Here is a 27143-nt window from a genome sequence, read left to right as displayed (position 1 = left end):
ATATGGTTAACTGTGAGAGGTGTTTGGCATCTTTGACACATTGGTGGTGGTTCTTTGGAGATTATGTAGCAGTGGGTAAGTCGTGTGTGTCTAAACTGGAGTCTTTATCGAATAGGGTTACAGTCGCTTTTTTCCTCAGTAATAGAAGAGTTGTCTGTTCCGTTTATCTTTTTTAAGATCCTTGAAATGTTGTAAGGCGTCGGTCGTTTGCGTTTGCGTGTACCATTTGCAATTCATTTATATAATCCTTTGCTAGGTTTTCAGGCTATAGCATTTGTGATATAGTCACAAAGTTCTGTGTGTTCTAGGGGGTAAGGAGTAGTAGCTGACAATAAAAAGGCTTCTATAGGTTTCATAGCTAGAATAGAAAGCTCTATCAAGAATAGAAATAGCTAGATCAGCATTTAACAAGATGAAAATATTTCTCTGTAGTCGTGACATAAATCTTGATCTGAGAGTGCGTATGCTGCGGTGTTATATCTTCTCCACTTTATTATACGGAGTTGAGTCATGGACCATCAAGATGGGCAGCATTAAAAACATTGAAGCTTTTGAGATGTGGTGTTACCGTAGAATGCTACGTGTATCTTGGGTGGACCACGTGACGAATGCCGAAATTTTACGTCGGATCGGAAAAGGATGTGAAGTTGTACTTACTGTTAAAAGAAGAAAGCTTGAATACTTTGGCCATGTTATGAGAGGTGACAAATACTCGCTGCTGAGACTGATCATTCAGGGTAAAATCAGGGGTAAGAGAAGTATCGGTAGGCGCAGAATATCTTGGTTAAGAAATCTGAGGGAATGGTTCGGCTGCAGTTCCATCGACCTATTTAGGGCAGCCGCCAGTAAGGTAAGAATAGCTGTGATGATTTCCAACCTCCGATAGGAGACGGACTTGAAGAAGAAGAAGATAGGTTTCATTGAGGTTTCGATGTTCAATACTTTTTTATTCTTTTAGGTGCAGGTTCCTTTGGAGCAGGAAGTATTATTTTTTGATTTTCTGACTCTATTATTTCAAGAAATGTTGAAATTTGTCTTTTGACAGAAGTATATGCTAATATGTTGGTAGTATTAGATAGTGATTCGGATAGGTTTTGTGGGTTTGGGGAGGTATTTGGTGGTGGGCTGGTTGTAGAGGTAGGAGGAGCAGTGGATTGATGGGCAGTGGAAGTCTCTGATGTAATGGATTTTTGATATTTGCATTCATTGATTTAGATACATGGTTAATATTTTGTATATTAATTGATTCAGTAGTGCAGTTTTCGTCTTTATGCCCTGTGGTATTACATTTAGAGCAATTTAGACCATGCTTGTTCTCTGGACGGGAGGTTAAAGTTGGTTACGGCATTGGAGTAGGTTAATGTTGAAGATGTGGAAGAAGCGATCGGTGTTGATAATGGTTTATTGATTGCTGTATAAGAAATTGCTATCCATTTTTAATTTTTGTTTTCTTTATTGATGGAATTGTCTAGAGCCGCTCCTCACCTAAGGTAATTAAGCTGGTTTGTCGGCGTTTTTATTTTAAATAAAAATGGATTTTCTGTTTGGTTAATTTTTAACAATATATTTTAAATGGTTTGATATGGCCGAAATGAAAATTGTACTTACAATTTTTTCTCTTCTGCACTTAGTAACCACTTTAACTTCACTCTTATTACAAACATGTTTTTTAAATTTGGGAGTAAACTAACAAAAACACGTTTCAATTCGGAGCTGAAATTTATCGATACTTTTATAAATAAGGTCCAGGGCTGGAGTCTAAAATAACTTTATAATAGCTAAAATTAAATGAAAAACTACCAGCTTTAAAGCTCAACTAATAACAAAATAAAATAAATATATTAATTTCAGTTAATAATTAAATCGTACTGTAATTTATGGCCTTGCCTATACTCTCATAGTAACCAAGTAACAAGTGAAAAATCACCTAAATGCCGTAATTTTGCAAACGTTTTTGCACTAATTTTGCAATATTATCGGTTCTAATTACTGGATCAATGTTTACCAAACATCATTTTGTAGGGTTTTTTAAAGAAACAAATTTCTCTGTATAAAAATAATTTATATTTGTTAGTTTACGAATTATAATCGTGAAACAAATCAAATGTTTATAAAAAATCCCTGGCCCCTGGACTATATATATAGTGCTTCACAGGACCTTTTTCCCCATTTCTTTCTAATACGTGTACTCAATAGCGAGAAAAAACTGTATGTCCGTGATTATTACTCAAAGAAAACCAATGTATTGAATAATCCAAATATATTCTGAAAGCGTGTTTATCTCCCGACATTTCTCCCGAGGGTTGGCATTTGACCAGACCCTGTCCCTAATCAATCGAATCGTGTGAATATTCAAATAACGATCTATCATCCAGTGGGCCTAGTTTACGACCTGTTGCCTCATCTAGTGAGTTTAAAATTATTCTAAATATAAACAGTATTTTACCTCAGCATAACTGGTCTAAGCGGTACCCAAGTTTTTCAAACCATGAGTACATCAGAAGACCATAACAGAAAATTCAATAGGGAATTGACATGAAAATTTATAGGGTATTAAGCCACAATTGATGTTAATAAAAATTACATTTTTAACTGGTGTTTAACGTTCCGATTTTCATTCCGGAAATCGATTTCAAAGAAGATCATTTTAAAAAATTGTGCGAAAAGTATAGCCAATAAGTTCTTTGGTTATAATTATTATTTTAAAACTGGCGGTTGACTTACTTGCTTCGATCTTGTAGGCAATAGCCATGCTTTTAGTTGAACAAATCTGAGGGTAGCGTTTGTGCCCTTAAGATGTCAAGTTCGGATTATTTTGTTTGTTTAGGAATTATTTGTTTGTTTATTATGAGTTTATGTATTGTGTGTTTACATATACAGAGATGATCTAAATTATGGAATAAATTAATTTTCTCTAAAATGGACGACTTTAGAGAAAAATATATATGCCAAACAATTGTAATTTAAAAATAAAAATCGACCTATTTCAGGATTTTTCTCCAAAGTCGTCCATTTTAGAGAAAATGAATTTATTCCATAATTTAGATCCTCTCTGTATATTGTATATTTTTATGTATTGTCTGTTGTACTTATAGATATCTATTATACATAAATGTAAATGATATGTCTCCGACCTTTTATTCTTATATGTAGTATATTTAATATTCTGGTTGTGGTACATTTTATTTGTGAATTTCTTAGTGTCCTTTGGTAGTCTAGGTATTCCTTAAATTTGTGCAGTATTTTATAAAATAATATACATATTATAATATTACATAATTATATTTGGTTTTCCAGTGATTTGGTTGAATCCTTTTTAAGTTTTGTGTAAGGTACATTTGTGACTAATTTTTAAATTTTCTCCTGATATTAACTTGTCAGCTAATAATATTGTTATGAACTCATCTTCTTTTAGAGCTTTGATAGCTGATAGCTTTGAGTGTTCCTCTTTACTAGCATTATTTGCTTTTGACTGTGTGCTTTTCTCCAGTTTCTGTTTGCATAGTACTCTATATTATGAACCTTATTCAACATCAGATGTGTCGAATATGGTTCTGAGGTTTTTTAATCAGGTTGTTCCTCTTCTTCTTCGTGGACCTCTGCTTTTAAATATTTTTCCTTGCAGAATTGCTTAAACGAGGGCATATCCGTATTCATGTTGGTATTCTGGATTTGATGATGATCAGTACCTCTCGGTTCTTCTTCATTCTTCAGAAGACCTCGTCATTTGTCACTTGGTCAATCCCACGTCTCAAATGCTTCCGATATAGCCACATCTCTAATATTTCCAATTTTCTGCACATGTGTTCTTTCAAGGTCCATGATTTAACATCATTAGAAAGGACAGAGAAGACGTAGCATCGCAGCATTCTTAGTTTTGTACCAGCAGAGACGTTGTAGGTCTTCCCCCTTTCTACTGAAGATGGATCTAGTGTTTTCGATGAGCGCCTTATCTCCTAATTTTCCTCTCACCATCCTCAGATTTTTTTTAATTAAAAGCAGCCATGGGCTACAAGATCGAGACCAAGTAACTCACTCGTCAGTTTTGAAAAACCTAATCCGCATAACAACTTTTTTGTGATATTTTCGCACATTTTTTTAAATAAAACGATTTCCGGACAGGAAAGCGGAAAGTCAAATATTAGTTAATTAAAATTTTAATTTTTAAAATTAATTGTGGTTTATTTGCATATATACATAATATTTAATATTACTTTCTAATTTATAAGAATATTTTTTGTCTCTCAAAATTTGATCAATATGACATAATTTAATAAATTTTCAATTTTTTATAAAAAAAAATAATGCTCCTTGTGTGAAGTCCCCTGAGAACGATTTTTCTCGAAAATGGTGGGTCTTAGGGACGTCAGATAAGAGCATCATTTTCTTTATAAAAAAAATTAAAATTTGTTAAATGTTATGTCAAAATGATGTAATTTTGAAAAACAAAAAATTATGAATGAAAATGTCTTAAAAAATCGTGGCACTTGACAGATTTGTCTAACAGAAGGGTTTGAGAAGAGTCATAATTGTTTATTAGTTGGTATCTTTTTTAAATACTATGTGTTTGGTGTCTAAAACTATTAAAAAATTTAGTGGATTCTTTTTGAAACATTTCGTAGCTACCTAAACTTATTTTTGTAAAATTTATAAATATTATGAATTATAGACTCATCTCTTTTATATTTATGTAAAATAAAATAGGTACAGTGGATATTTTCTTGCGAATTAGTAACATTTATTGCCCATTTACAGATAAACTAATGATATGTAAAAAACCTAAATATTCGACGATTTAGCATATCTGTAAAAATAGATATTTTGTAAAATGAGAGCTAAAATTTGAACCAAGTCTTTTGTGCACATTTAAGTATTCATAAAAGTTTCTGAACTATACCAATGATGCAACATGGACACACACAGCTACACACAGTGGGTGCGTAATAGAGTGGTACCTATCTGACACCCAAGCTATACCACCACCGCTCCCCATCGCAATACATAAAAAAAGGGGAGGCGTTGTACTGAACGTTACTTTGGATGCTCTGAGTAATGAGATATCCTCTGTATTACTTCATGTGGTTCAGCCACCTGATTTTAGGGATAGCTAGAAGAGTTTTTCTCCCTATTAATGACTTAATTTACTTATTACTTGACTTTAGACTTGTGTCCTAAAAATGTGTGTTCCGGGCAGCGAGGCACTGACCTAAGTCAGTGCCCCGCTGTCCGAACTGTGTGTGTTTGGTCACTCAGCCGTCGAATTGGCAAAGTAAATTTTTGTTCTCCTCGTCGGCTGAGCGCCCAAAACGTGTGGCCATTTGAGTAGTTCATTATCGTTGATGATACGCGGAAACTTCGGGCAGCTATGTTGATGATACTATAAATAGTAATAAGTCCGTATGTGTGTGTGCGTTACAGATGGAGATGATGTTGAGGCAGGCGACGAGGTTGAAGAAAGACCGCGCCGAATGTCTGAAATTAAACCAAACACGATTTTACCAATACCGCCAGCGTCATCTTTCTTCATTTTTTCTCCTACGAACAGGTGAAATGTGGTAGACAGTAGTGCCCGAGTATATTTTAAGCAGGGTTCCCACATGGCTGGTTCTCATTTTTAACTACCTTATAAGAAATGTTTTTAGTTGACCAGTTGCAGTAGATCACAAAAACTAAAATCCAGACATATTATCTAATGCTTATACACTATTATCAACCCTTGTATTCTTATAATGCAGATGTTTTTACGTATATATTTTCAAAACACAAAATAAACCAAATGAAATGCGTACTAGAAAAAGAAGCAAATGTTAGCAAAATGCATAACAAATGAAGGAAAATCGCTAAAATAAAAAGAGTATAATAATATAGGAAGAGCAACACTGACATCGCAACTTGTGGCGTATGCTGACGACATAACATTAATTAGCAGAAACCTAACCAGTTTAAAGGAAGAATTTACGAAGATATGTAAGGAAGCATCCAAAAGGGCTTAGCAATAAATCAAAACAAATCAAAATACCTACTATGCTCAAGAAAAAATCCAGTTAATATGACAAGTTTAAAAATTGGTGAATATGAGTTTGAAAAGGTAGAACACTTTAAGTATCTTGGTGTCTCAGTTAATGGAACTAATGAAAGAAGCATAGTAATCAATGAAAGAATCCAGGCAGGAAACCGAACCTACTGTAAATACAACAACTTCCTCAAAGATAAGAAGCTTACTCAGAATACTAAACTGAAAATTTACAGAGCAGCAATTAGACCAGTAATCACATATTCTGCTGAAGTAATGTGTCTGACACAGAGAGAGGAAAATAATTCGGAGGATAGCAGGCCCACTAAATTTAAGTAATAATGAATTTAGGAAACTGATAAACCACGAAGTAAGAGAACTTTTGAAAGGAGACATCATCAGATGTATCAAGGCACACAAACTCAAATGGATGGGACATATAGCAAGGAGAAATCCAGAAGCCGTTATCAAGAAAATTACCAAATGGAGACCTGTATTAGGCAGACCACGAGGAAGACCCAAAACCAAACGGAAGAACCGGATAGTCGAGGACCTTAAGAAGATTGGAGTTAGAGAATGGGTAACCATAAGTACAAACAGGAACGAATGGAGAAAAATTGTAGAAAATGCCAAGTCAACCAAAATGTTAATGCGGACTGATTCACCCCGAAAAATAAATCAGAAGAGCCCAAAGAGGGCGGCAATCACTCCGCTAGGAGTGTAAATGCCATGATGATGATACAGGAAGAGCATAGGAAGCTAAGACGAGACGAACAACGAATACTATAACGAAATAAGAAAGCGCATATAGAAAACCAAGATACCAAAAGAACTAGAAACTAGAATCACAACTAGAAAACCAAAAGAACTAGAGAAGTATAATACACAAATGGAAACGCAAAAATTCTATATGAAGGTTAAACAGATCAGAAATTAACGCAAACCTAAATTATACGTAGCTAGAAACAAAACAGGAGAGAACATTCTTGATCAGGAACAGATACTAGAAAGATGGATAGAAAATTTTGAGTAGCGACTAAATTATAAGAAGTGCACTTAGAGAGAATGAACAAGATGGAGCTATCGAAACACATTTAAAACCAAAGTCTGGATGGAGTGAGTGGAAGAGACAGGCCCAGAGTATGATTGAAGGACTAGGTGGAAAACGACTTGCGGGTGTAAAAGTATGAAATTGGAAAACCAAGTCGAAGGATAGGAAGAAATGGACGCTGATGCTAGAACAGGCCAAGACCCACTATGGATTGAAGAGAAAATGATGATGCTGAAAGTCGCCAACACTAAGAAGACGTCAATAATTATAGTAATAGACTTCCGTTCAAATAGTCTAGTCTCAACGTAGGGAGTCCCGTGGGCACTTTTAGCTCGCCGCGATTTGATGGTGGTATTATAGGTTTTTTGGGTCGCTGAATCCAATGGAAGTGGTGTGGAAGTCCAAATTCGATGCGTTTAATTGTAATTAACAAATTATGGTAAAATATGGTAACAGCAATTATTAGAAGCCCTGTAAATAAATTGATAGTGTTAAGGTCTTCTCTGGTGTATTTTTGGTTGCTGGATCGAATGCGGCTAGTCGCGATTACTTAAAATGTGTTCTTATTTTGTTAATAACAAAATAATTGTTTATTAGCCGAAAAGCTCGAAATGCGTTATCTACAGCAAGTTTGTAGTCTTTTTCATAGTATTTTTATACGCTAAATCGATTGTCACTAGTCGTGATAGGTTAAACCACATTCTGACTTTGTTATTAATAAATTATTGCAAAAATAACGGTTTATAGTACGTTTACTCACGGTTTTTGCTCTATATTTTAAAAAACCACTTGGAATGACATGAACTTGGCATGCACGTAGCTAACATGTCAAACAAAACAAGTGATATTGTGCCGATGTGTGCTTTACCCTGGGGGTGCGTTTCACCCCGTGTCGGGGGTGAAAAAATAAACCTTTAAAATAAGTCCGGAATTGGATAAACTTATTAATTCTAAGCAACTTTTTTTCTATAGAGTATTTTCACTAAGTCAATACTTTTCGAGTTATTTGCGAGTGAATATGTTCATTTTTCAATAAAAAAAACCAAATAACTCGGAAAGTATTGACTTGTGAAAAAACTGTATAGAAGATGGCAGTTTGTCCACTTCCAGACTTAGTTTAAAGGTTTCTTTTTCACCCCCGAAAAGGAGTGAAACTCACCCCCAGGGTAAAAGTAGACATCGGCACAATATCACTTGTTTTGTTTGACATGTTAGCTACGTGCATGCCAAATTTCATGTCATTCCAAGTGGTTTTTTAAAATATAGAGCAAAAATCGTGAGTAAACGTACTGTAAACCGTTATTTTTGCAATAATTTATTAATAACAAAGTCAGAACGAGGTTTAAGCTATCAAGACTAGTGGAAATCGATTTAGCGTATAAAAATACTATGAAAAAGACTACAAACTTGCTGTAGATAGCGCATTTCGAGCTTTTCGGCGAATAAACAATTATTTTGTTATTAACAAAATAAGAACATATTTTGAGTAATCGCGACTAGTCGCATTCGATTCAGTGACCAAAAATACACCAGAGAAGACCTTAACACTATCAATTTATTTACAGGGCTTCTAATAATTCCTGAAAAAAACACCTAATTTTACCATAATTTGCTAATAACAATTAAACGCACCACATTTGGGCTTCCAGACCACTTCCATTAGATTCAGCGACCCAAAAAACCTATAATACCACCATCAAATCGCGGCGAGCTAAAAGTGCCCACGGGACCCCCTATGTTGCGACTAGACTAAAACCACTAGTGCGTTATTATAGCAGTCTAGTCTACTATCTTTTGGGCATATGATATATGCAGGTAACTAACAGGGCCAGTGCTACTCTTGATATTTAGTGTTCTCACTGGCGCTGTGATTCGATTTCCGTCTTTCTGAGTGGAAGTCAGACACTCTACCGCTTGAGCTATCCGGCCTATAAGAGGTCAATAATTAAATGATAAAAATTCTCTCTCAAAGTATTAGCAACCACAAAAAAAGAAGCTCGTAAATTAAGCCTGCATTAAAAAAACTGAAAAATAAAAAATCGCAATGGTCAGAGAGTATTACATTAGAATTGATTAAACAAAGTCCTGAAAACTTTGAAGCACTAAACAAAAGGCTACTGAAATCTGAAAACAAACAAAAGTACCAGATGAATATGTCCGCAAAGTAGAGTGTCTATGCACAAAAAGAGAGGCCCAATGGAATTCGAAACCAATCTCTATTTACTATCTTATATTGTCAATATTTGTAAGGTGCCTTTCTGGAACGGCTTTATTGGAGGATAGTTCATTTCATTACATAAAATCAACTTTAGTTTGAGAATATATGAAAGCAAACAAGAGCGTATAAATGATGACATACGCAGATAATATAAATATCAATCAATTCTCTTGTATTAGTCCGGACAATATGGTCAACCACGCTGGAAAAATATTATGATTCGGTTTTTTTGGCATAATCTTGCTTTAAATAGTCCCCCTATCACAAATTTGCATGTTAGTGTAATCAAATCATAGTCAATTGCTTAAACAAATTGTTTAAACAATTTCGACGACTCAATTTTTTGTTTAGGACAATGTTTTTTAAGTATTTTTTGTAAAATCGATAGTTTTGAATTTATAGACGATAAAAGCATAAATTTGGCAATTTTAAATGCTCAAAAAAAGTAGTAAAATTCGAATTTTTATGTTGCCAATTTTTGAACATTTCTTTACAAATCCCTGAAGAGTTTTTACTGCAGCGTATTAAAGGTGTGTAATAGCTATTTGTATAACAAGGGAGGAAAGTGCTTCTTTTCCTCCCGAGAATGAAGTTTACTGCCCGACGCGTAGCGGAGGGCAGTAATCATTCAAGGGAGGAAAAGGCACTTTACTCCCATGTTATACATATGGTTTTTCCACCTTCCTCAAATAACAAGTCATTTTATCATTTTTACTTAATTTATTTATGTAACTAACCAACAAAATTTATTAGAACTGAAACTAGCAAGTAGGTACAATATAACTGTCAACTGTCAAATATAAGTCAAATTATTAATGTAAACATTGTTAAATCAGAATAACAATTTACTGTTTTTTACCATTCTGCAAAATACAGAGTGTTTTTAAATAAACGTTAAAATGTATAGATACTTACGTAATAGAAAATATATATTGTACAGGGCGTCAATAAGTTATATTTCATGAATGAAATACCATGACGTCACTTTTACTTTTCCTCCCTAGGGAGGAAAAATATTTTCCTCCCTAGGGAGGAAAAGTACAACTTTGCTCCCTACAATCAGGTCCGAAAAAGTATACTTTCGGTAGAGGTAGGTGGAAAAATATATTTTCTGGTCTCTACAGGTTTGCAAAAAATTTACAATAATTAGTCAATATACCTAATAAATATAATATTATATACAATGAGGACGTTTGAGTTTGCAAAAATTCATTATCTAGAGAATAGGCAAATTTGAAGAGAAATCCTTAGACAGGTCGATTTTTATTTTTAATTTAGGACTTTTTGGCATATATAATACTAGTGACGTCATCCATCTGGGCCTGTTGACGTAATCGATGATTTTTTTAAATGAGAGTAGGGGTTTTATGATAGCTCGTTAGAAAGGTAATTCAATTCTATATTCATTAATATAAACAATACCATAATTGTTTATACAGAGTGGACAAAAAAATAATTTTGGAATTATATTAATTCACACAAAAAGAAGAATGTATCTAATTTATTTAATTCAAAATACATTTTACTGCTGCCATAAAACAGAAAAAAAATTTAATTTGAAAAATCAACATTGCCGTTAAACAATTTAATTGTAACTGTAACTTAAAGTTGTAAAACTAAATCATTGTAATGTAACTGTAATGTAATCCATTAATTTGTCGCTAATGGCCATTTGGTCGATGCGATTACCTAAATAAAAAAAACATTGCTTTTCGTTTAAATTACATGTTCAAACTGCTAAGAGGCAGGGGGTGGCAGCTTTAATATTGAATTTAAGCAAAAAGAAATATTTATTTATCAAATAAACATTTTTTCCTGTTTTCGGACAACAGTAAAATTTATTTTGAATTAAATAAATTACATACATTCTACTATTTGTGTGAATTAATATAATTCAAAAATTAGTTTTTGACCACTTTGTATAAACAATTATGGTATTTTTTATATTGCGGAATAGAGAATTGAATTACTTTTCAAATGAGCTATCACACAACCCTTACTCTCATTTAAAAAAATCATCGATTACTTCATCACGCCCAGATGGATGACGTCGCTAGAATTATATATATGCCAAAAAGTCCTACTTTAAAAATAGACATGGACCTGTCTGAGAATTTCTCTTCAAATTTGTCCATCCTCGAGATAATAAATTTATGCAAACTCAAACGTCCTCACTGTATAATATATACATAATTACTGTATGTAGACCTATTTCCATGTAATTGAAGAAAATTAACTAAATACTGTGGAATATTCAATTTAATTTTAAATTCTATAATTACCGTTTTTAGATTGTGTTTTATATTATAGCGCAAATAAATTATATTCAGTAATTCGAATTTCATAAATTTGAAAATCGAATCATTGAATATAATGTATTTTCGTCATAATATGAAATATAAAAACGTTAATTGTGGAATTTAGAATTACCAAAATTTAATATTCCGCAATATTTAGAAAATTTCTTGATAATATTATTAACCTGTGGGTGGTGAGAGTCTGCGTTGCAGTACTACTGTACTACTACCGCAGTAGGGGAGAGTTGAACAAGACCGGGTACCAGTCCAAAAACCGTCTGTATATTGTGCTATGTTAGAGTAGCAAACGTTTGCTGCAGATTGAAATAGTCTCAAATGACTTAAGTTTGATATATGAATGTCCATTTTTATAAATATTCTTCAGTTTTTAATTTTTTTTATTTTTATGAAAATATTGCAAAATACCCGTGATAAAACCGGGTAGTAACTTAATTGCCATGTAAAAAGTCTAATGGGCAGAAAACAAAACATTTACTAAAAGCATGTGAACAAAAATCGAAAATCTATGAACAGAAGTCACTAATAAAAACTTCATCTACATCATCATAGGCACTACAGGCTTCATGAACCCATTTGGTGCAACACACACATTTTATCCAGCCTTCCTTCGCCTTAGAATTTGAAAATAGTTTATTGAAACAATAGATACACATCGTCATTAAGGTGTATGTCTATTGTCATCGTCATGAAGAAGATAATAATCTTCTTCCTGCAAACTCTCAAAATCTGCAATCGGCAATTTTGTTTTTAAGCATACGGTAGCCATTTTTACGTTTTTTCGGACCTAAGATTCAGTATAACTTCAAAATCATCGATTTTAGAAAAAAAAATTAAAGAGTGACAAATGTAAACAATTAATGACCATGCTTTTTTGTTATAAATGTGTTAAATTTTTTTATAATGGAACTATGTAAAGCAAAATGATGCAAAAAAACGAATCAGTATAGTTTTCCCAGCATGGAAGACCGTACTGTCAGGACTATATAAAAAGTTGCCATCAAGATGGGACTAAACGTGAATTTTGTTCAAACCAAATGTATGTAAATAAATAGTGGATTAGAAGCCACGAAAACTATTTTAATTAGGAGGAAAACTATAGAACCAGTGTCAGAATTTACATACGGAGGATTCCTAATAGATAAAGATAACAACATAAAAATGAAAATTAAGCACAGAACCCATCTAGAGAATCCGACCTGCAACAGACTTTGAGAGGTCAGACACACTCACCAGGAATGCTAGATACACAAATCCTTGATCGGACCAGTTTTCACATTTATTTTAGAAAACTGGGTAGTAAAAAACTGGCCGTTTTTGAAAGAGATATCTTCTGACATATATTATATATTGTGACGTCTGCAAAAATCGCATTTGTAGGGCTTAAAATATGGTAAAGTTAAGTAACTTTGAAAGACTGAGCATTCCAAGGGATGATCAAAAATAGGATGTACAGCATGCTGCAAGTATTTGAAATAAATTCGTTATTTCGTCAGCCAGCGACTTTGAGGAAAAATCCTAAAACAGGTCTATTTTAATTTAAATTATAATTTTTTGACATAATATATCATATATTAAAACTAGATCGATTACGTGATGACGTTATCGATGATTTTTTTTAAATACGTGTACTAGCTCGATTGAAAGGTTGTTATTCAATTCTCTATTCAGTACTCTAAACATTAACATAATTATTTACATAGGGTACCGAAGGAAAAAAAATTTTGAATTCAATTAATTGACACAAAAGAAGAATGTATGTAATTTATTTAATTCAAATACATTCAATTGCTACCTAAAACACAGAAAAAATAATGTAAATAAACATTTTTTCTGTTTTCTGATAGCAGTAGAATGTATTTTGAATTAAATAAATTACATACATTCTTCGTTTTATGCTAATTATTTTAATTTAAAATAATTTTTCTTATGGACACCCTGTGCTTATAAATAAATATGATAATGTTGATATTACTGAATAGAGAATTGAATAACCTTTCAAATGATGTAGCACACGACCCCTATTCTTATTAAAAAAAAATCGATTACGTCATCACGCTTAAATGGATGACGTCACTAGTATAATATATAATATGTCAAAAAATCATAATTCAAAAATAACAATTGACCTATTTCAGGATTTTCCCTTGAAGTTGCTGGCTTACGAAATAACAAATTTATTCCAAACATTTGCGCGATAGTGTATGGACCAAGAACAAAAATATTTGAAAAAGCCCAAAACAAGCCCAACCTGAGTTGTGGAGACAATATTAATGAAAATGAAAAGGAAACAAAATTAAGAGCATGAGGAATTACGACCATAAAAGAAAACTGCAAAAATTGACAGACGCAGGATGGAAGACACAATATGGTAGTAAACAAGAAAGAAAGCTTAGAAGAATCACTAGAATTAGATGAAACCAAAGAAAGAAAATCGGTAATATAATATTTCTTCTTTTTAACCCTTAACTACTGAGGTAGATGTTTCAGGACGTAGACTGACATGTGGTATGTCATATGGTTGCCTATTCTTCTTTGTTTTCAATATGAATTTGTCTTATACAGTGTGTCCACGGATGGGGTAGCCCAAGAGGAAAAACTTTTTTATTTTCAATTTTAGCAAAAAATGTCATTCTTGGTAAAAAGTTTTGCTTGTTCTTAAACTGCATAAAACAAAATAAAATTCAAGTTTTTCAAAATTGCTTAATTATGTAGCAAATTTTATGTAAATCCCTGTAAATTGTTGCACTAAGTTCGAAATCGTGACAATATTCTAGTGTTGCAGCTACAATATAGCTCAGTAACTGTCAACTCCGATAAATAATTTGCAAATTGTCATTCTTTTTCGACAAGACAATGTTAAGCATCCAACAAAGAATTTATCTTGTAAAGTGTTATGGAATTGGAGCTGTTTCGAACGGACATGCGATTGAAATGTTCAATAAAAAATAACCAGAATTACTCGTTACGCGGAATTGATTGAAGAAATTGATAAAACATTTAATGAGACAGGATCTGTTAAAAACAGAAAAAGATCGAAAACGACCTATAATGAGAACGATGATGCAGCTAGTCGGTTCGCTAAACTCAGACGCAACTGGCTAGATATTTTAGTCGATAATTTTTTTTGTTTTTTGCCAATTTTGCAAAAATTGGCAAAATTACTAACTATTTAGTGATTATTAACTATTTAGTAATTATTTTTTGCCAATTTTACTAAAATTGGCAAAATTACCGACTAAATTATCTAGAAAGTTGCGTCTGAGTTTAGCGAACAGACTATACTACCCTAGCTATGCAGTCAGTAAGCAAAAATCCAAAGTTAAGTTTACGAAAAAGTCACTTACAGAAAATATTTACGCATGACATTCATCCGTTCAAACCAAAATTTATTCACACCATTGGTGAAAACTCATCAATTCACTTATCATTGGTGAAAAACTTATGAATGAATGACCTCTACTTTTATTACAATATTCTATTTCTGATGAGTCCACTTCACGACAAATGGAATCGTTTTATCCCAAAACTGTCGGTATTGGGCTAGTGAAAATCCTTATTACAGGATTCAATGTAATAGTCAATTTTATAAGGCGGTAAATGTTTGGTGTGCCGTTTTACCAGATTGAATAATCGCACCGTATTTTCTGGAGGAGACGTTAAATCAGGAAGTATATATGGATTTGTTAGACAACTTTTTAATACCGGAATTATTAGATGAACTTTCCTTGGAGCTTGGAGCAAGGACGTAAAATTTATTTTCAACATGATGGCTGTTCGTCACATTCGACTTTGTTGATAAGAGGATGGCTAAATAAGTATTTTCATGAGAGAAATGATAGAAATGAATATTTTTTCCGCCCCGATCACCAGATTGAACTATTTTGGATTTCTTTTTATGGGGCTTATTAAAACAGAAAGTTTACGAAAGAAATCTGAATCGTAATATTGAAGATCTGAAACAAGCAGTCATTAATGCCGTCAGAGGAATCACCCCAGACATGCTAATAAACGCTTATAAAGAATTTAAAAATAGGGTGAAGATATGTTTTAAAGTTGGTGGAGGCTACGTCGAATAATTGTTTTTTTTTTATTTACTGTTAGCTTTCCTAGTATTATTTAGTATTGTTTTGTTGTTGATATTAAAATTGACTGTTTTCTTTTTATGGGGTTTTAGAACAAGCAAAATATTTATCAAGAATGACAGTTCATAAGATAAATTCTTTGTTAAATGCTTAACATTGTCGAAAAAATGACAATTCGCAAATTATTTATCGGAGTTAACAGTTACTAAGCTACATTGTAGCTTAGCAACATTAGATTATTATTTAGATTTCGAACTTAGTGCAAAAATTTATAGGGATTTACATAAAATTGGCTACAAAGATAAGCAGGTTTTGAAAAACTTGAATTCTATTTGGTTTTATGGGGTTTTAGAACAAACAAAACTTTTTATCAAGAATGCCATTTTTCGCTAAACTTGAAAATAATAAAGTTTTACCTCTTGACCACCCCTACCGTGGACACACTGTATCACTTGTATTTGTTTTTTTACATCAACTACAGAATGATTTTTCATACTGCTGTAGAATGAAATACTGCTCCAAATAAAATAAAAAATAATAATGAAGAAAATTATGAACGCATGCATAATACTAAAAAATTGTGGAGGTTCTTACAAAATTCTATATAAACTAAATTTAAAAAAAAAACAAAAATTTTGATCAGCAAAATACAAGGAAGATAAGTAATTTCATTCGAACTACGAAAAAACGAAACAGACTAGAATAGTGTAGAGAACAAACCATTTAGTAGTTATGTAGCGATTATTGTTTAGGCATAGAAAATATTGTCTGGTTTATACTTATGAATATAACATAATATCTGGTCCATATATCTTATAAGGTACAGTTAAAGGCAATATGTAGGTTTGGTTGGCTTGGTGGATTTTTGGTTTTCTAGGTAGTAAAGAACAGTTTTTAATCAAAATTCTAACTGACAAAGAATTTACCATAGGATTTTTTTTGATCTGTGTGAGAAAATGGCATAAACTATTACAGCCACCATTTTAACTTTTGGTCGTGTGTTTCATCACATCAACCAGATAATATTGTACAAAAACTCCTTACTAATAACCTTTTTGTCGCTTCATATAACTTGCCGTCCGCTACGCCACGCGTTACTACCGATATCCACTTGACCACTTTTCCACTATTCTTCTCATTTAAATGTTGAACGAAAAGAGGAAAAGCCATGTCAGTTTGAAAGGTTCATCAATTAGAATACATCAAGGTACTTGCATGCATGCGCAATTTAACTTTTTTTTTAACAATATCCGTGTGGCTCAAAGGGCTATGTTGAACGTTTCACTGCAAAACAAGATCCCAAACCACCAGCTACGACGAAGTTCGAGAGTGTCTGATGAAGTAGAGAGAACAGCAACATTGAAATGGGACTGGGCAGGTCACGTGGCTCGAATGAGAGGTAGCAGAGACTAAAATGGAGACCAAGAGATGATACCTACTAGTCGAAGCAGTAAAGAACTGAACCTCCGAACAAAAAGGACAAGACGGATCTTAATAATTCTTTGTGCATTCGATTCGTGAATGCGCCAGGAAACTTTGCGAACCGAAGCCAAGATATAATATTGAAAAACTGCATACAAAAAATGCATTCTTAAAGTGCATCTCAAACAGACAATAAAAAATATTCAAAACTCGTCAATTATCGGCGGAAATGAGTTCAATTTTGTTACTCGGGATTTTTGGGGTCGCTGAAAACGTATATAACGTCAAAAGTGCTCTCCGGAGTACCTGGTGTCAAGGCACCTACTGTGTACCTCGTATTGTGGAGTTTTCGGCAAATTCATTAAAAATTAGTCAAAAATCATTACTTGGGGATTTTTGGGGCCGCTAACAACGAATATGACATCGGAAGCGATCTTCGGAATACCTGGTGTCAAGGGTACCTACTTCTTATGGAGTTTTCGGCAAATTCATTAAAAAAAATAGCCAAAAATAATTACTCGTTGGTTTTTGGGTCGTTGACGACGAATATGACATCGGAAGTGCTTTACGGAGTACTTGGTACCCAGGGTACCTACTGTTTACCTCGTTTTCTGGAGTTTTTGGCAAATTCATTAAAAAATTAGTCAAAATTCATTACTCATGGGTTTTTGGGGTCTTTGACGACGAATATGACATCGGAAGTAATCTCCGGTGTACCTGGTGCCCAGGACACCTACTGTCTATCTCGAGACTAATTAATTTTGACTAATTTTTTAATGAACTTGCCGAAAACTCCAAAAAGCGAGGTAAACAGTAGGTACCCTGGGTACCAGATACTCAGTAGATCACTTTCGATGTCATATTCGTCGTCAGCAACCCAAAAAACCCCAGAGTAATGACTTTTGGCAAATTTTTTAATGAATTTGCCGAAAACTCCATAAGAAGTAGGTACCCTGGGCACAGGTATCCCGGAGATCGCTTCCGATGTTATATTCGTCGTTAGCGGCCCCAAAAACCCCCCGGGTAATGATTTTTGACTAATTTTTAATGAATTTGCCGAAAACTTTACAAGACGAGGTAAACAGTAAGTACCCTGGACACCAGGTACTCCGGAGATCACTTTTGACGTCATATTCGTTTTCAACGGCCCCAAAAACCCCCAAATAACAAAATTGAACTCATTTCCGCCGATAATTGACGAGTTCTGAATTTTTTTACACATGCCTTATGTTTCACATTCTGAGCAACTTATGTTTTCCACTTAAGTTTCAGTAAACTTGCCCTGTGGCTTTTTAACTAGTACAATGCCATTATAGTGCTCTTGCGAGATAACTTTTTAAAGGAGAACCGGGGGTAAATTGGTTATCCCTTCGTAAAACAGTCTCTACGTTTTCCTTTTAGATCTTCTTAACTCGGTGTTGCATATTATTAGAACCTATTTTGAGACCTCAAGAATAAACTAAGAAGATTTCAAAAATAAATAAAATTAGAAACACATGAAAATGGACGAAAAATAACACTGTATATATTAAGAGGCGGCCCATTCAAAAATGCGATGTATCGTAGTCAATAAGGATAGCAAATGAAAAAACACAAAGAAAATAATGATATCAACATAAAAAACAATATTATGTATCGAGAAAACATTTAATTTTTAAGTAACATAAATATTAAACAGTATAAAAAGAGTTATTTGAGCTAGATCAGTACTACTACTATACTACAGTAGTACTACTTAAATCGTTTTCAAGTATTCTTATTGTAGTCTAATTCACCTTGTGGTAATCGGTGATCAGTGGTCGGTAATGTTTTAGAGGGAACCCTGTATGGAAAGTGTGTTGCGCTTTTGCAACCCCTATGGCACTATTACCTAAATAATGTGTGGTCCCGCACTTGTTTGTTTAGTAGTGGCGGCCTTAAACCCTGTAGTATCCGCATTCAACCTGTAGAATGTATTCATGAACACATAAATTCATACCTATCGTGTTGACTAACATTTTTTGGAAAAAAACTTAATCATTTAATTGACTGTATGCTTGTTTAGGTTAAAATGGACAAAAACATTCAACATTTGCATTTGTTGCTTCGCTCAAAACGGTTTGTGGTGAATATGAGGTAAAATAGAGGAAACCAATTTGACTAATACCGATTTTCTTCGAAATTTTTGAGATCTATTCCACAATAAAATTGAAGTGTTTTCAAATAATTTAAGCCAACAATGCATGGTAGTGAAAAGAAAACCAAAGAGATCTATAAAATATCTAATATGTACTTCACATGCTAAAATACACTTCTCCAAGGAATTAACACACCACCTTAAAAATTGGTCATTTTTAATGTTTCGAATTTCCTAAATCTGTTGTCCGATTTAAGAGATTTTTCTAACATTTTATAGCATTATTCTTTAACAATATTACTGTGATAATATTGTGGCTAGATATCTAAAATGTCATTGTATACCGGGTGTACCAATCAAATTGTGATTTTTTCTCAAAGTTCGCGTCACCCTGTGAAATATTCTAGCATTTATAAAATACTGAAATTAAAACCCAACTATAGCCTCATGTTTTCTTAACATTCCGTTTTTTGTTTTATTCGCTTATGTTGGATAATAAAAAGGTTAGGTACTTTAACAACTAGCCTTGTTTTTCATTAATACAGGGTATTTTGAAATAAGTATGGCAAACTTTAAGGGGTACCTAATTCTCCATGAAAAAATAATGACAGTTTGCTTTATAAATGTATGTCCGCAAATGCTTCGTTTGCGAGATAGGGGGCGTTGAAATTTTTCTTACAAACTGACGATTTATTTATTGCTCTAAAACCGGTTAAAATACGCAAATTAGATTTGGTCAATTTGAAGAGGTAGTTATTGCGCATTTTTTGACATAAAATTAAGAATTTTATGTTCACCATTGGCGCACATAAAGGTCATATTACCCGTAAAACTGACGATTTATTTATTGCTCTAAAACCGGTTGAGATATGCAAATGAAATTTGTTGGGTTTTAAGAGGTAGCTATTATGCATTTTTTGACATACAATTAAGAATTTTATAAATGAATAACCATTTTCAATTTCATTCTGGTGGGATATGTTATATGCCATTAGAGTGAAAACTTAGTCTTAAGAATTTTATGTTCACCATTGGCGCACATAAAGGTCATATTACCCGTATGCGCGCCAATGGTGAATATTGAATTACTAATTTTATATCAAAAAATGCGCAATAACTACCTCTTCAAACTCACCAAATTTAATTTGCGTATTTTAACCGGTTTTAGAGCAATAAATAAATCGTCAGTTTGTAAGAAACATTTCAACACCCCCTATCTCGGAAACTAAGTATTTGAGAACATACATTTATAAAGCAAATTTTATTATTTTTTATGCAGAGTTACCCCTTAAAGTTTGCCATACTTATTTAAAAACAGCCTGTATTAACCGAAAAACACGGGTATTTGTTAAAGCGCTTAACTTTTTTATTATCCAACATAAGCGAATTAATAAAAAAACAGAATGTTAAGAAAACATGAGGCTATAGTTGGGTTTTAATTTCAGTATTTTACAAATGCTAGAATATTCCACAGGGTCACGCAAACTTTGAGAAAAAAATCACAGTTTGATTGGTGCACCCGGTATACAATGACAATTTACCTGTCTAGCAACAATATTATTACAGCGATATTGTTAAAGGATAAGGCTATAACAGATTAAAAAATTCACTTGAATCGGACAACACGTTTATGAAATTCGAGACATCAAAATAACCCATTTTTGAGGCGGTGCGTTAATTTCTTGGAGAAGTTTATCTAATGTGTAATTCACATGCTAAAATATAATGGAGGTATAGGTTATTTATGCACGTTGCACAGAATAGCAGCAAAGGTTTGTGATATAAAAAATATAAAAGCATCTAAGGCATGATTAGACCGAAGAATAATAGGGATATTATGATTAACTGAACACATCATCAAAACAAAGTTCCTAAAATCATCGTGGCGAAAAGACCATTGATTAATATTCTTCAGAATTTTTCAGCCCTTGTGTTCAAATTGGTAACAGAACCGTACTATGCATTTCGGTTTCATTAAACCTAATCAGGTACGGATATCGAATAGAAACTCAAACCCACAGGCCAACAAACGTCTCCTGAAAGTTTTTACTCAAGTGGTAAGCGTACAAAGTTACCATCTACTTCCATGGCTATGAACGAAAGCAATTTATTTATTATCGAATATAAATATATTAGAAAATATAGATATCAAATTGTTGTTTCCTGTAATACAATCATATTTTCCACCACCCACACGATTTGGCTGATAATAAGGGTTCGTAAACACATCGTTCTCCGCTCTCGGTATTTGTCGGGATGAAATGTTAAAATTTACAAGTTTATTTTTTTTTTAATTTAGACTTTGTTTCATATATAATATGTTATTCAGAAGTTTTAAAAAAATCTCAATTACAGATTAATTTCAATAGGTTTTAACACGAAATATCTATCATTTTTTAACAGACTTTATTTATAATGTAAAAACGATTATGCAGGGAAAGATTTAAGGAAGGCGCAGCATAGGTAGAGAAAAATATCCTGGCTGAGAAACTTCAGAGAATGGTTTGGATGTAGCTTAACTGAACTCTTTCGGGCTGTAGTGTCAAAAGTTAGAATAGCAATGATGATTGCCAACCTTCGTCGCGGAGATGGCACGTAAAGAGGAAGAAGAAAAACGATTATACTTAGTAGAAAAGCATCTATCGAGAAAAACAAAAAGTTAAAGATATATAAAATGGTAAAAAGGCCCACAGTGACATATGGCAGCGAAGTATGAAAAACGCAAATACGAAGAAATTGAAAAGTTGGGAAAACGATATGGAAGCAAAATCATGGAAAGTTGAGTGCGACAAACAAACAGGAAGCTAGGGGAATTGTATAACGAGCCAAGCATCACGGGATGAGAATGGAAAGGAAGGGGATACCAAAAATGATCCAAAAACGGGGTCCAATCACGAAAAGAAGAAATGATAAAAACTATAACAGAAGATTATTACTGAGCACTATAGAAGGATGTTTTAACTAAATGTTTTGAGCAGTAATTACGAAAATTACACTATAAGTAATAAAGGTACAGATAAAGTATAGACCACTGTTAAAAGACAAACGAGTAAAAGAGTATATTATACTAAAAAAATGACGAAAAAATGTCTTTTTGATGTTAATATAATTGAGAAAAAACTTCAATCACTCAATTTATAACTGAGATTTTCTTTTAAAACTTTTATATATCATCTTTTATACAAAATAAAGTCAGAATTTTTAATAATTTTAAATGCTATGCAAATTTGAACAACAACCCCGACCAATATACAGTGAGCACGTGAAGGTTGAAATAAATTAATTGTTTCATGAACGGGAGATTTTAGAAATAAATCCCGAAACAGGTCGATTTTTATTTTTAAATTATGGTTTTTAGCATATACAGGGTGAGCCAAAGGAAAGAGTCCACCTCCATATTTGGCAGTAGTTATTAGATTTTAAGGAAATGCCGAAAAAGGTCGATTTTTATTTTTATATTGCAGTTTTTTGGCATATATTTCATACTAGTGACGTCATCCATCTGAGCGTGATGATGTAATAAATGATTTTTTAATGGGAATTGGGGTTGTGTGATAGCTTGTTTAAAAGGGTGTTCAATTCTCTATTAAGTAATAAATACATTAATATCATTATTTATACAGGGTGACCAAAAAAAATAATTTTTGAATTAAATTAATTGACGCAAAAAGAAGAATGTATGTAATTTCTGTAACTCAATATACGTTGTACGGCTGTCAGAAAATAGAAAAAAATATGTATTTCACAAATAAACATTTGTTTTCGCTGAAGTTAAATCACAGATAGCCTCCCACCTACCTCTCGGCAGTTTGAACATTTAATTTAAGCGAAAAGCAATGTTTATTTGCCAAATAAACATTTTTTTCCATTTTCTGACAGCAATAGAATGTATTTTAAGTTAAATAAATTACATACATTCTTCTTTTTGAGTTAATTTAAATCAAAAATTATTTTTTTGGCCACCCTGTATAAATAATCATATTAATGTTTATATTACTACATAGAGAATTGAACACCCTTTCAAATGAGCTGCCACACGACCCCTATTCCCATTTAAAAAAAATCATCGATTATGTCAACACTCTTAGATGGACGTCACTAGTATGAAATATATATCAAAAAAATTATAATTTAAAAAGAAAAATCGAACTGTTTCGGCATTTCCTTCAAATCTAATAACTACGGCCAAATATCGAGGTGGAATCTTTTCTTTGGCCCACCCTGTACCTATATCAAACTAGTGACGTCATCCATCTGGGCGTGATGACATAATCGATGATTTTTTTAAGAAATAGGGGTCGTGTGAAAGCTCATTTGAAAGGTTATTCAAATCTAAATTCAGTAATATAAACATTATTATAATTATTTATACAGGGTGTCCAGAAAATTATTTTCTTAATTAAATTAATTGACAGAAAAAGAAGGATGTGTGTAATTTATTTAATTCAAAATACATGTTACTCAAAGTTCAAATGTTCAAACTGCCAAGAGGCAGGTGAGTGGCAGCTTTAACATTGAATTTAAGCGAAAAACAATATTTATTTATCAAATAAAACATTTTTCCTGTTTTTTGACAGCAGTGATATGTATTTTAATTTAAATAAATTACATATATTTATATTCCTCCTTTTTCTCAATTAATTTAATTCAAAAACCTGTTTTTGTCACCGTGCCTAAATAGTTATGTTATTAGTAAATAGAGAATTGAATTAACTTTCAAATGAACTATTACAAGACCCCTATTCTCATTGTAAAAAATCATGGATTACGTCATCACGCTCAGATGGATGACATCACTAGTATGATATATATGCCAAAAAATCATAATTTAAAAATAAAAGTCCACTGGTTTCGGGATTTTTTTAAAAAATCGCCCATTCAGTAAAAAATAGATTTCATCCAATCTTTACGTGCTCACTGTAGATATAAAGAGTGAAACGGGAAGATGGTGTAGACAAACCCTAAGTGCTACATCAAGGAATTGTGCTAAAACAAAAAAGCTAAATATTTAGTTGATTAAGTCAATGTCAAAAAATATGCTTAATGTCATCAATGTTGTTTTTTGCATGGCTCAAACCAAATAGAGCGTTACAATACTTTATTGGCAAAACATCTAAAGATTAATAAGCTCCTAGAGGTACGTAAAAATTCAAGTATGAAATGCAGAAATGTTAGTACTTGTATGATTCTTCTTTTCAATGAATCCTAAGTTATCTACAAAGATGTTTTTTCAGTACGAGTAAATAATACGCCTTCTAGATGTACTAAGCTCCTTGATAACGTTACAATGTTATTAATTAAAACCGATTTTAGTTTTTTGTGTTATTTTTTTTTGTGATTTACTACTAAAATTTTTTCGAGTGTTTTATAGTGGTAGATATATTAACAAAATATAGTATGTTTAGATACATTAGATATATTTGTCAAGTTTATAGGTACCTATGTAAAATGTTTCTTGCAGAGTAATGTTAGTATCATTAATAACGCTCCTGTTTAATCTATGTCGGATGTATATTTGTACTTATGTAGTTATCGCTAATTATACAGAGTGTTTCTTTTTCTATAACCTACGTTAACTGAATAAAGGGACACTTAGGCGATCCCAAAAACCCCATATTTACTGGGTCTTACTTCATTAACAACAAATATACTGGTTGTTTTATCTCTTTTGCCAACTTCTTATTTGGTTCATAACTTTTTAACTACACTGTATATTTTCTTTAGATTTTGCACGCGAATATTCTTTAAGTGTCCAGTAGATTAATTTATTTATAATTATGAGAAATCCCGGTCCGGATTAAAAAAATATTAAAATGCATAACTGATGAAACCTTAGATATTATAGTAGACTTTAACACAACATACAAAACAGGACATATCGAAACAATGGTCCAGCTTTTGCGCTATCCCTAAAAATACAAACGCTAAAGACTGTAGTGAATACAGAACACTATAATAATGTGTGAGTCCTTTTCTAAAATTATTCTTGAAAATAATAGATGATCGTATAAATTAATAAAAAACTTGAAGAAGGAATAGAGCATAGTCAGTGTGGGTTCATAAATGGACTTGGAACCAGAGAGACGTTATTTGCTTCTGATGTAATAGTTCAAAGATACATGGACATGAATGTGGATGTGCATGTTTGTTACGTTGATTTGGAAAAAGCATTTGACAAAGTAAGACATGAAAAATAAGTCCAAATTCTAAAGGACACAAGAATGTAGGTACTTATTATGTCTCCATTACAACTCAATGTATACAGAGTGTTTCATTAATAATTGTCCATATAGTAACTGGAGAAACCTTAGCACAAAATACGAAGATTTAACCTAAAACACTTTAATAAAATGTGGTTCCTTACTGAGTTACAGGGTGTTTTATCTAAAATATTAAAAATTATTTTTGCTCAGCATTTTAAAACTATTTGAGGTATCCGTTTCATACTTGGCAGAAAGTGCGAATATTAGACACCCTACTAAATTATGATAAACAAGCGTTTCTAGCTACTATCAGAGGCGTACGACAGGGGATGGTGAATGGTTGACCCTTCTCAAATTCTACGTCACTGGAAGAATTACTATTTTAGTGCGATTTTTAGATTCTCCAATACTTTCTACGTAAATAATATACTCTCCATTGGTAACGATAAAGTCATTAGTTTTCAAGATATTTGAAGTTAAATATGAAATGGCACAATTATTTTGATTAATTTATAATATGATTCATATGATTAAAATTTAAAAATTATTTGTACCCAGTACTTTAAAAGATCTCGAAAACTAATGACTTTATCGTTACGAATGAAGGGTGTATTATTTTCATAGAAAGTACTGGAGAATCCAAAAATTTAACTAAAATAGCAATTTCGCCAGTGGCGTAGAATTTGGAAAGGGTCAACCATTCACTTTCCCCCGTCGTACGCCTCTGGTAATAGCCACAAACGTTTGTTTAACATAATTTAGTCGTTTGTACAGTACCTTTACTTCCTGCCAAGTATGAAAGGGATACGTCGAATAGTTTTAAAATGCTGAGCAAAAATAATTTTTAAATTTTTAGATAAAAAACCATGTAACTCAGTCAGGAACAACATTTTATTTAAGTGTTTTAGGTTAAATCTTCGTATTTTGTGCTAAGGTTTCTCCAGTTACTATATGGACAATTATTAATGAAACACCCTGTATAGTAACTCATTTTTAAAGAAACATTACTATCTGAAAGTGACAGAATAATAATTAACGGAAGAACTATTAACAACATAAGATATGTAGATGACACAGTGATTACGGCAAACTCTGCTGAATAACTTCAATTACTACTGAACAAAACAAACAGTTTCTATGAAGAATATGAACTAAAATTAATATAAAAAGACTAAATATATGATAATAACAAAGAAAACAAATATACAAACACACACACAATTGTGAGATATAAGTACAAGTAGATGTAGGTTGTACCTACCTACCGATATAAAAGGGTTGAAAAATACAAATACCTGGAATGAATTGAGAACCTGGATTTCACAAAATACTGGTCAACTACAGAAATAAGGGCCAGGAGAGAAATAGCAAAAAATGCATTTTTAAAAATGAAAACAATTCTCTGCAATAAAGACTTTAGATTAGAATTGAAAGTAAGAGCTCTAAAATGATATGTGTTTTCGACACAAGAGAAAATTGATAACTAACATTGATAATATAGCGAAAGATATGAGGAGGAAGGAGTATAGGAAGAAGGAGAGATAGAACCGAACTGTTCAGAGTAGCGATAGATGGTGTAAAGATACTGATGATGATATCCAACCTCCGATTTTGAGACGGTACAAAGAAGAACATTGGAACAAGAACATTAACCTTAAGTAGTGACATTGTTTTGAGTATCAGACGAGCTTCCGACGGGGAAGATCGACACTGAATCAAA

At 32.5% G+C, this 27143-nt stretch overlaps 1 protein-coding gene across 13 annotated transcripts in view; it reads left to right on the top strand.

The window, feature by feature from the left end:
* LOC114325428 (muscle calcium channel subunit alpha-1) overlaps positions 1–27143 on the top strand; it is a 759065-nt gene that overhangs the window by 532866 nt on the left and 199056 nt on the right. For 2 of the 13 annotated variants that reach the window (XM_050663508.1, XM_050663507.1), the window contains exon 16: positions 5419–5545. The exons of the other annotated variants lie outside the window; for them this stretch is intronic. In XM_050663508.1, the coding sequence (XP_050519465.1) occupies positions 5419–5545 (127 nt within the window). The remainder of the gene's footprint in view (positions 1–5418; positions 5546–27143) is intronic. 13 annotated transcript variants of the gene reach the window in all.

This window comes from Diabrotica virgifera, chromosome 10 (assembly GCF_917563875.1).
Source record: "Diabrotica virgifera virgifera chromosome 10, PGI_DIABVI_V3a".
In the NCBI taxonomy this organism is placed as follows: Eukaryota; Metazoa; Arthropoda; class Insecta; order Coleoptera; family Chrysomelidae; genus Diabrotica; species Diabrotica virgifera.
The sequence above is the reverse complement of the archived record's forward strand: the minus strand, read 5'-3'. Positions and strand labels throughout refer to the sequence as shown.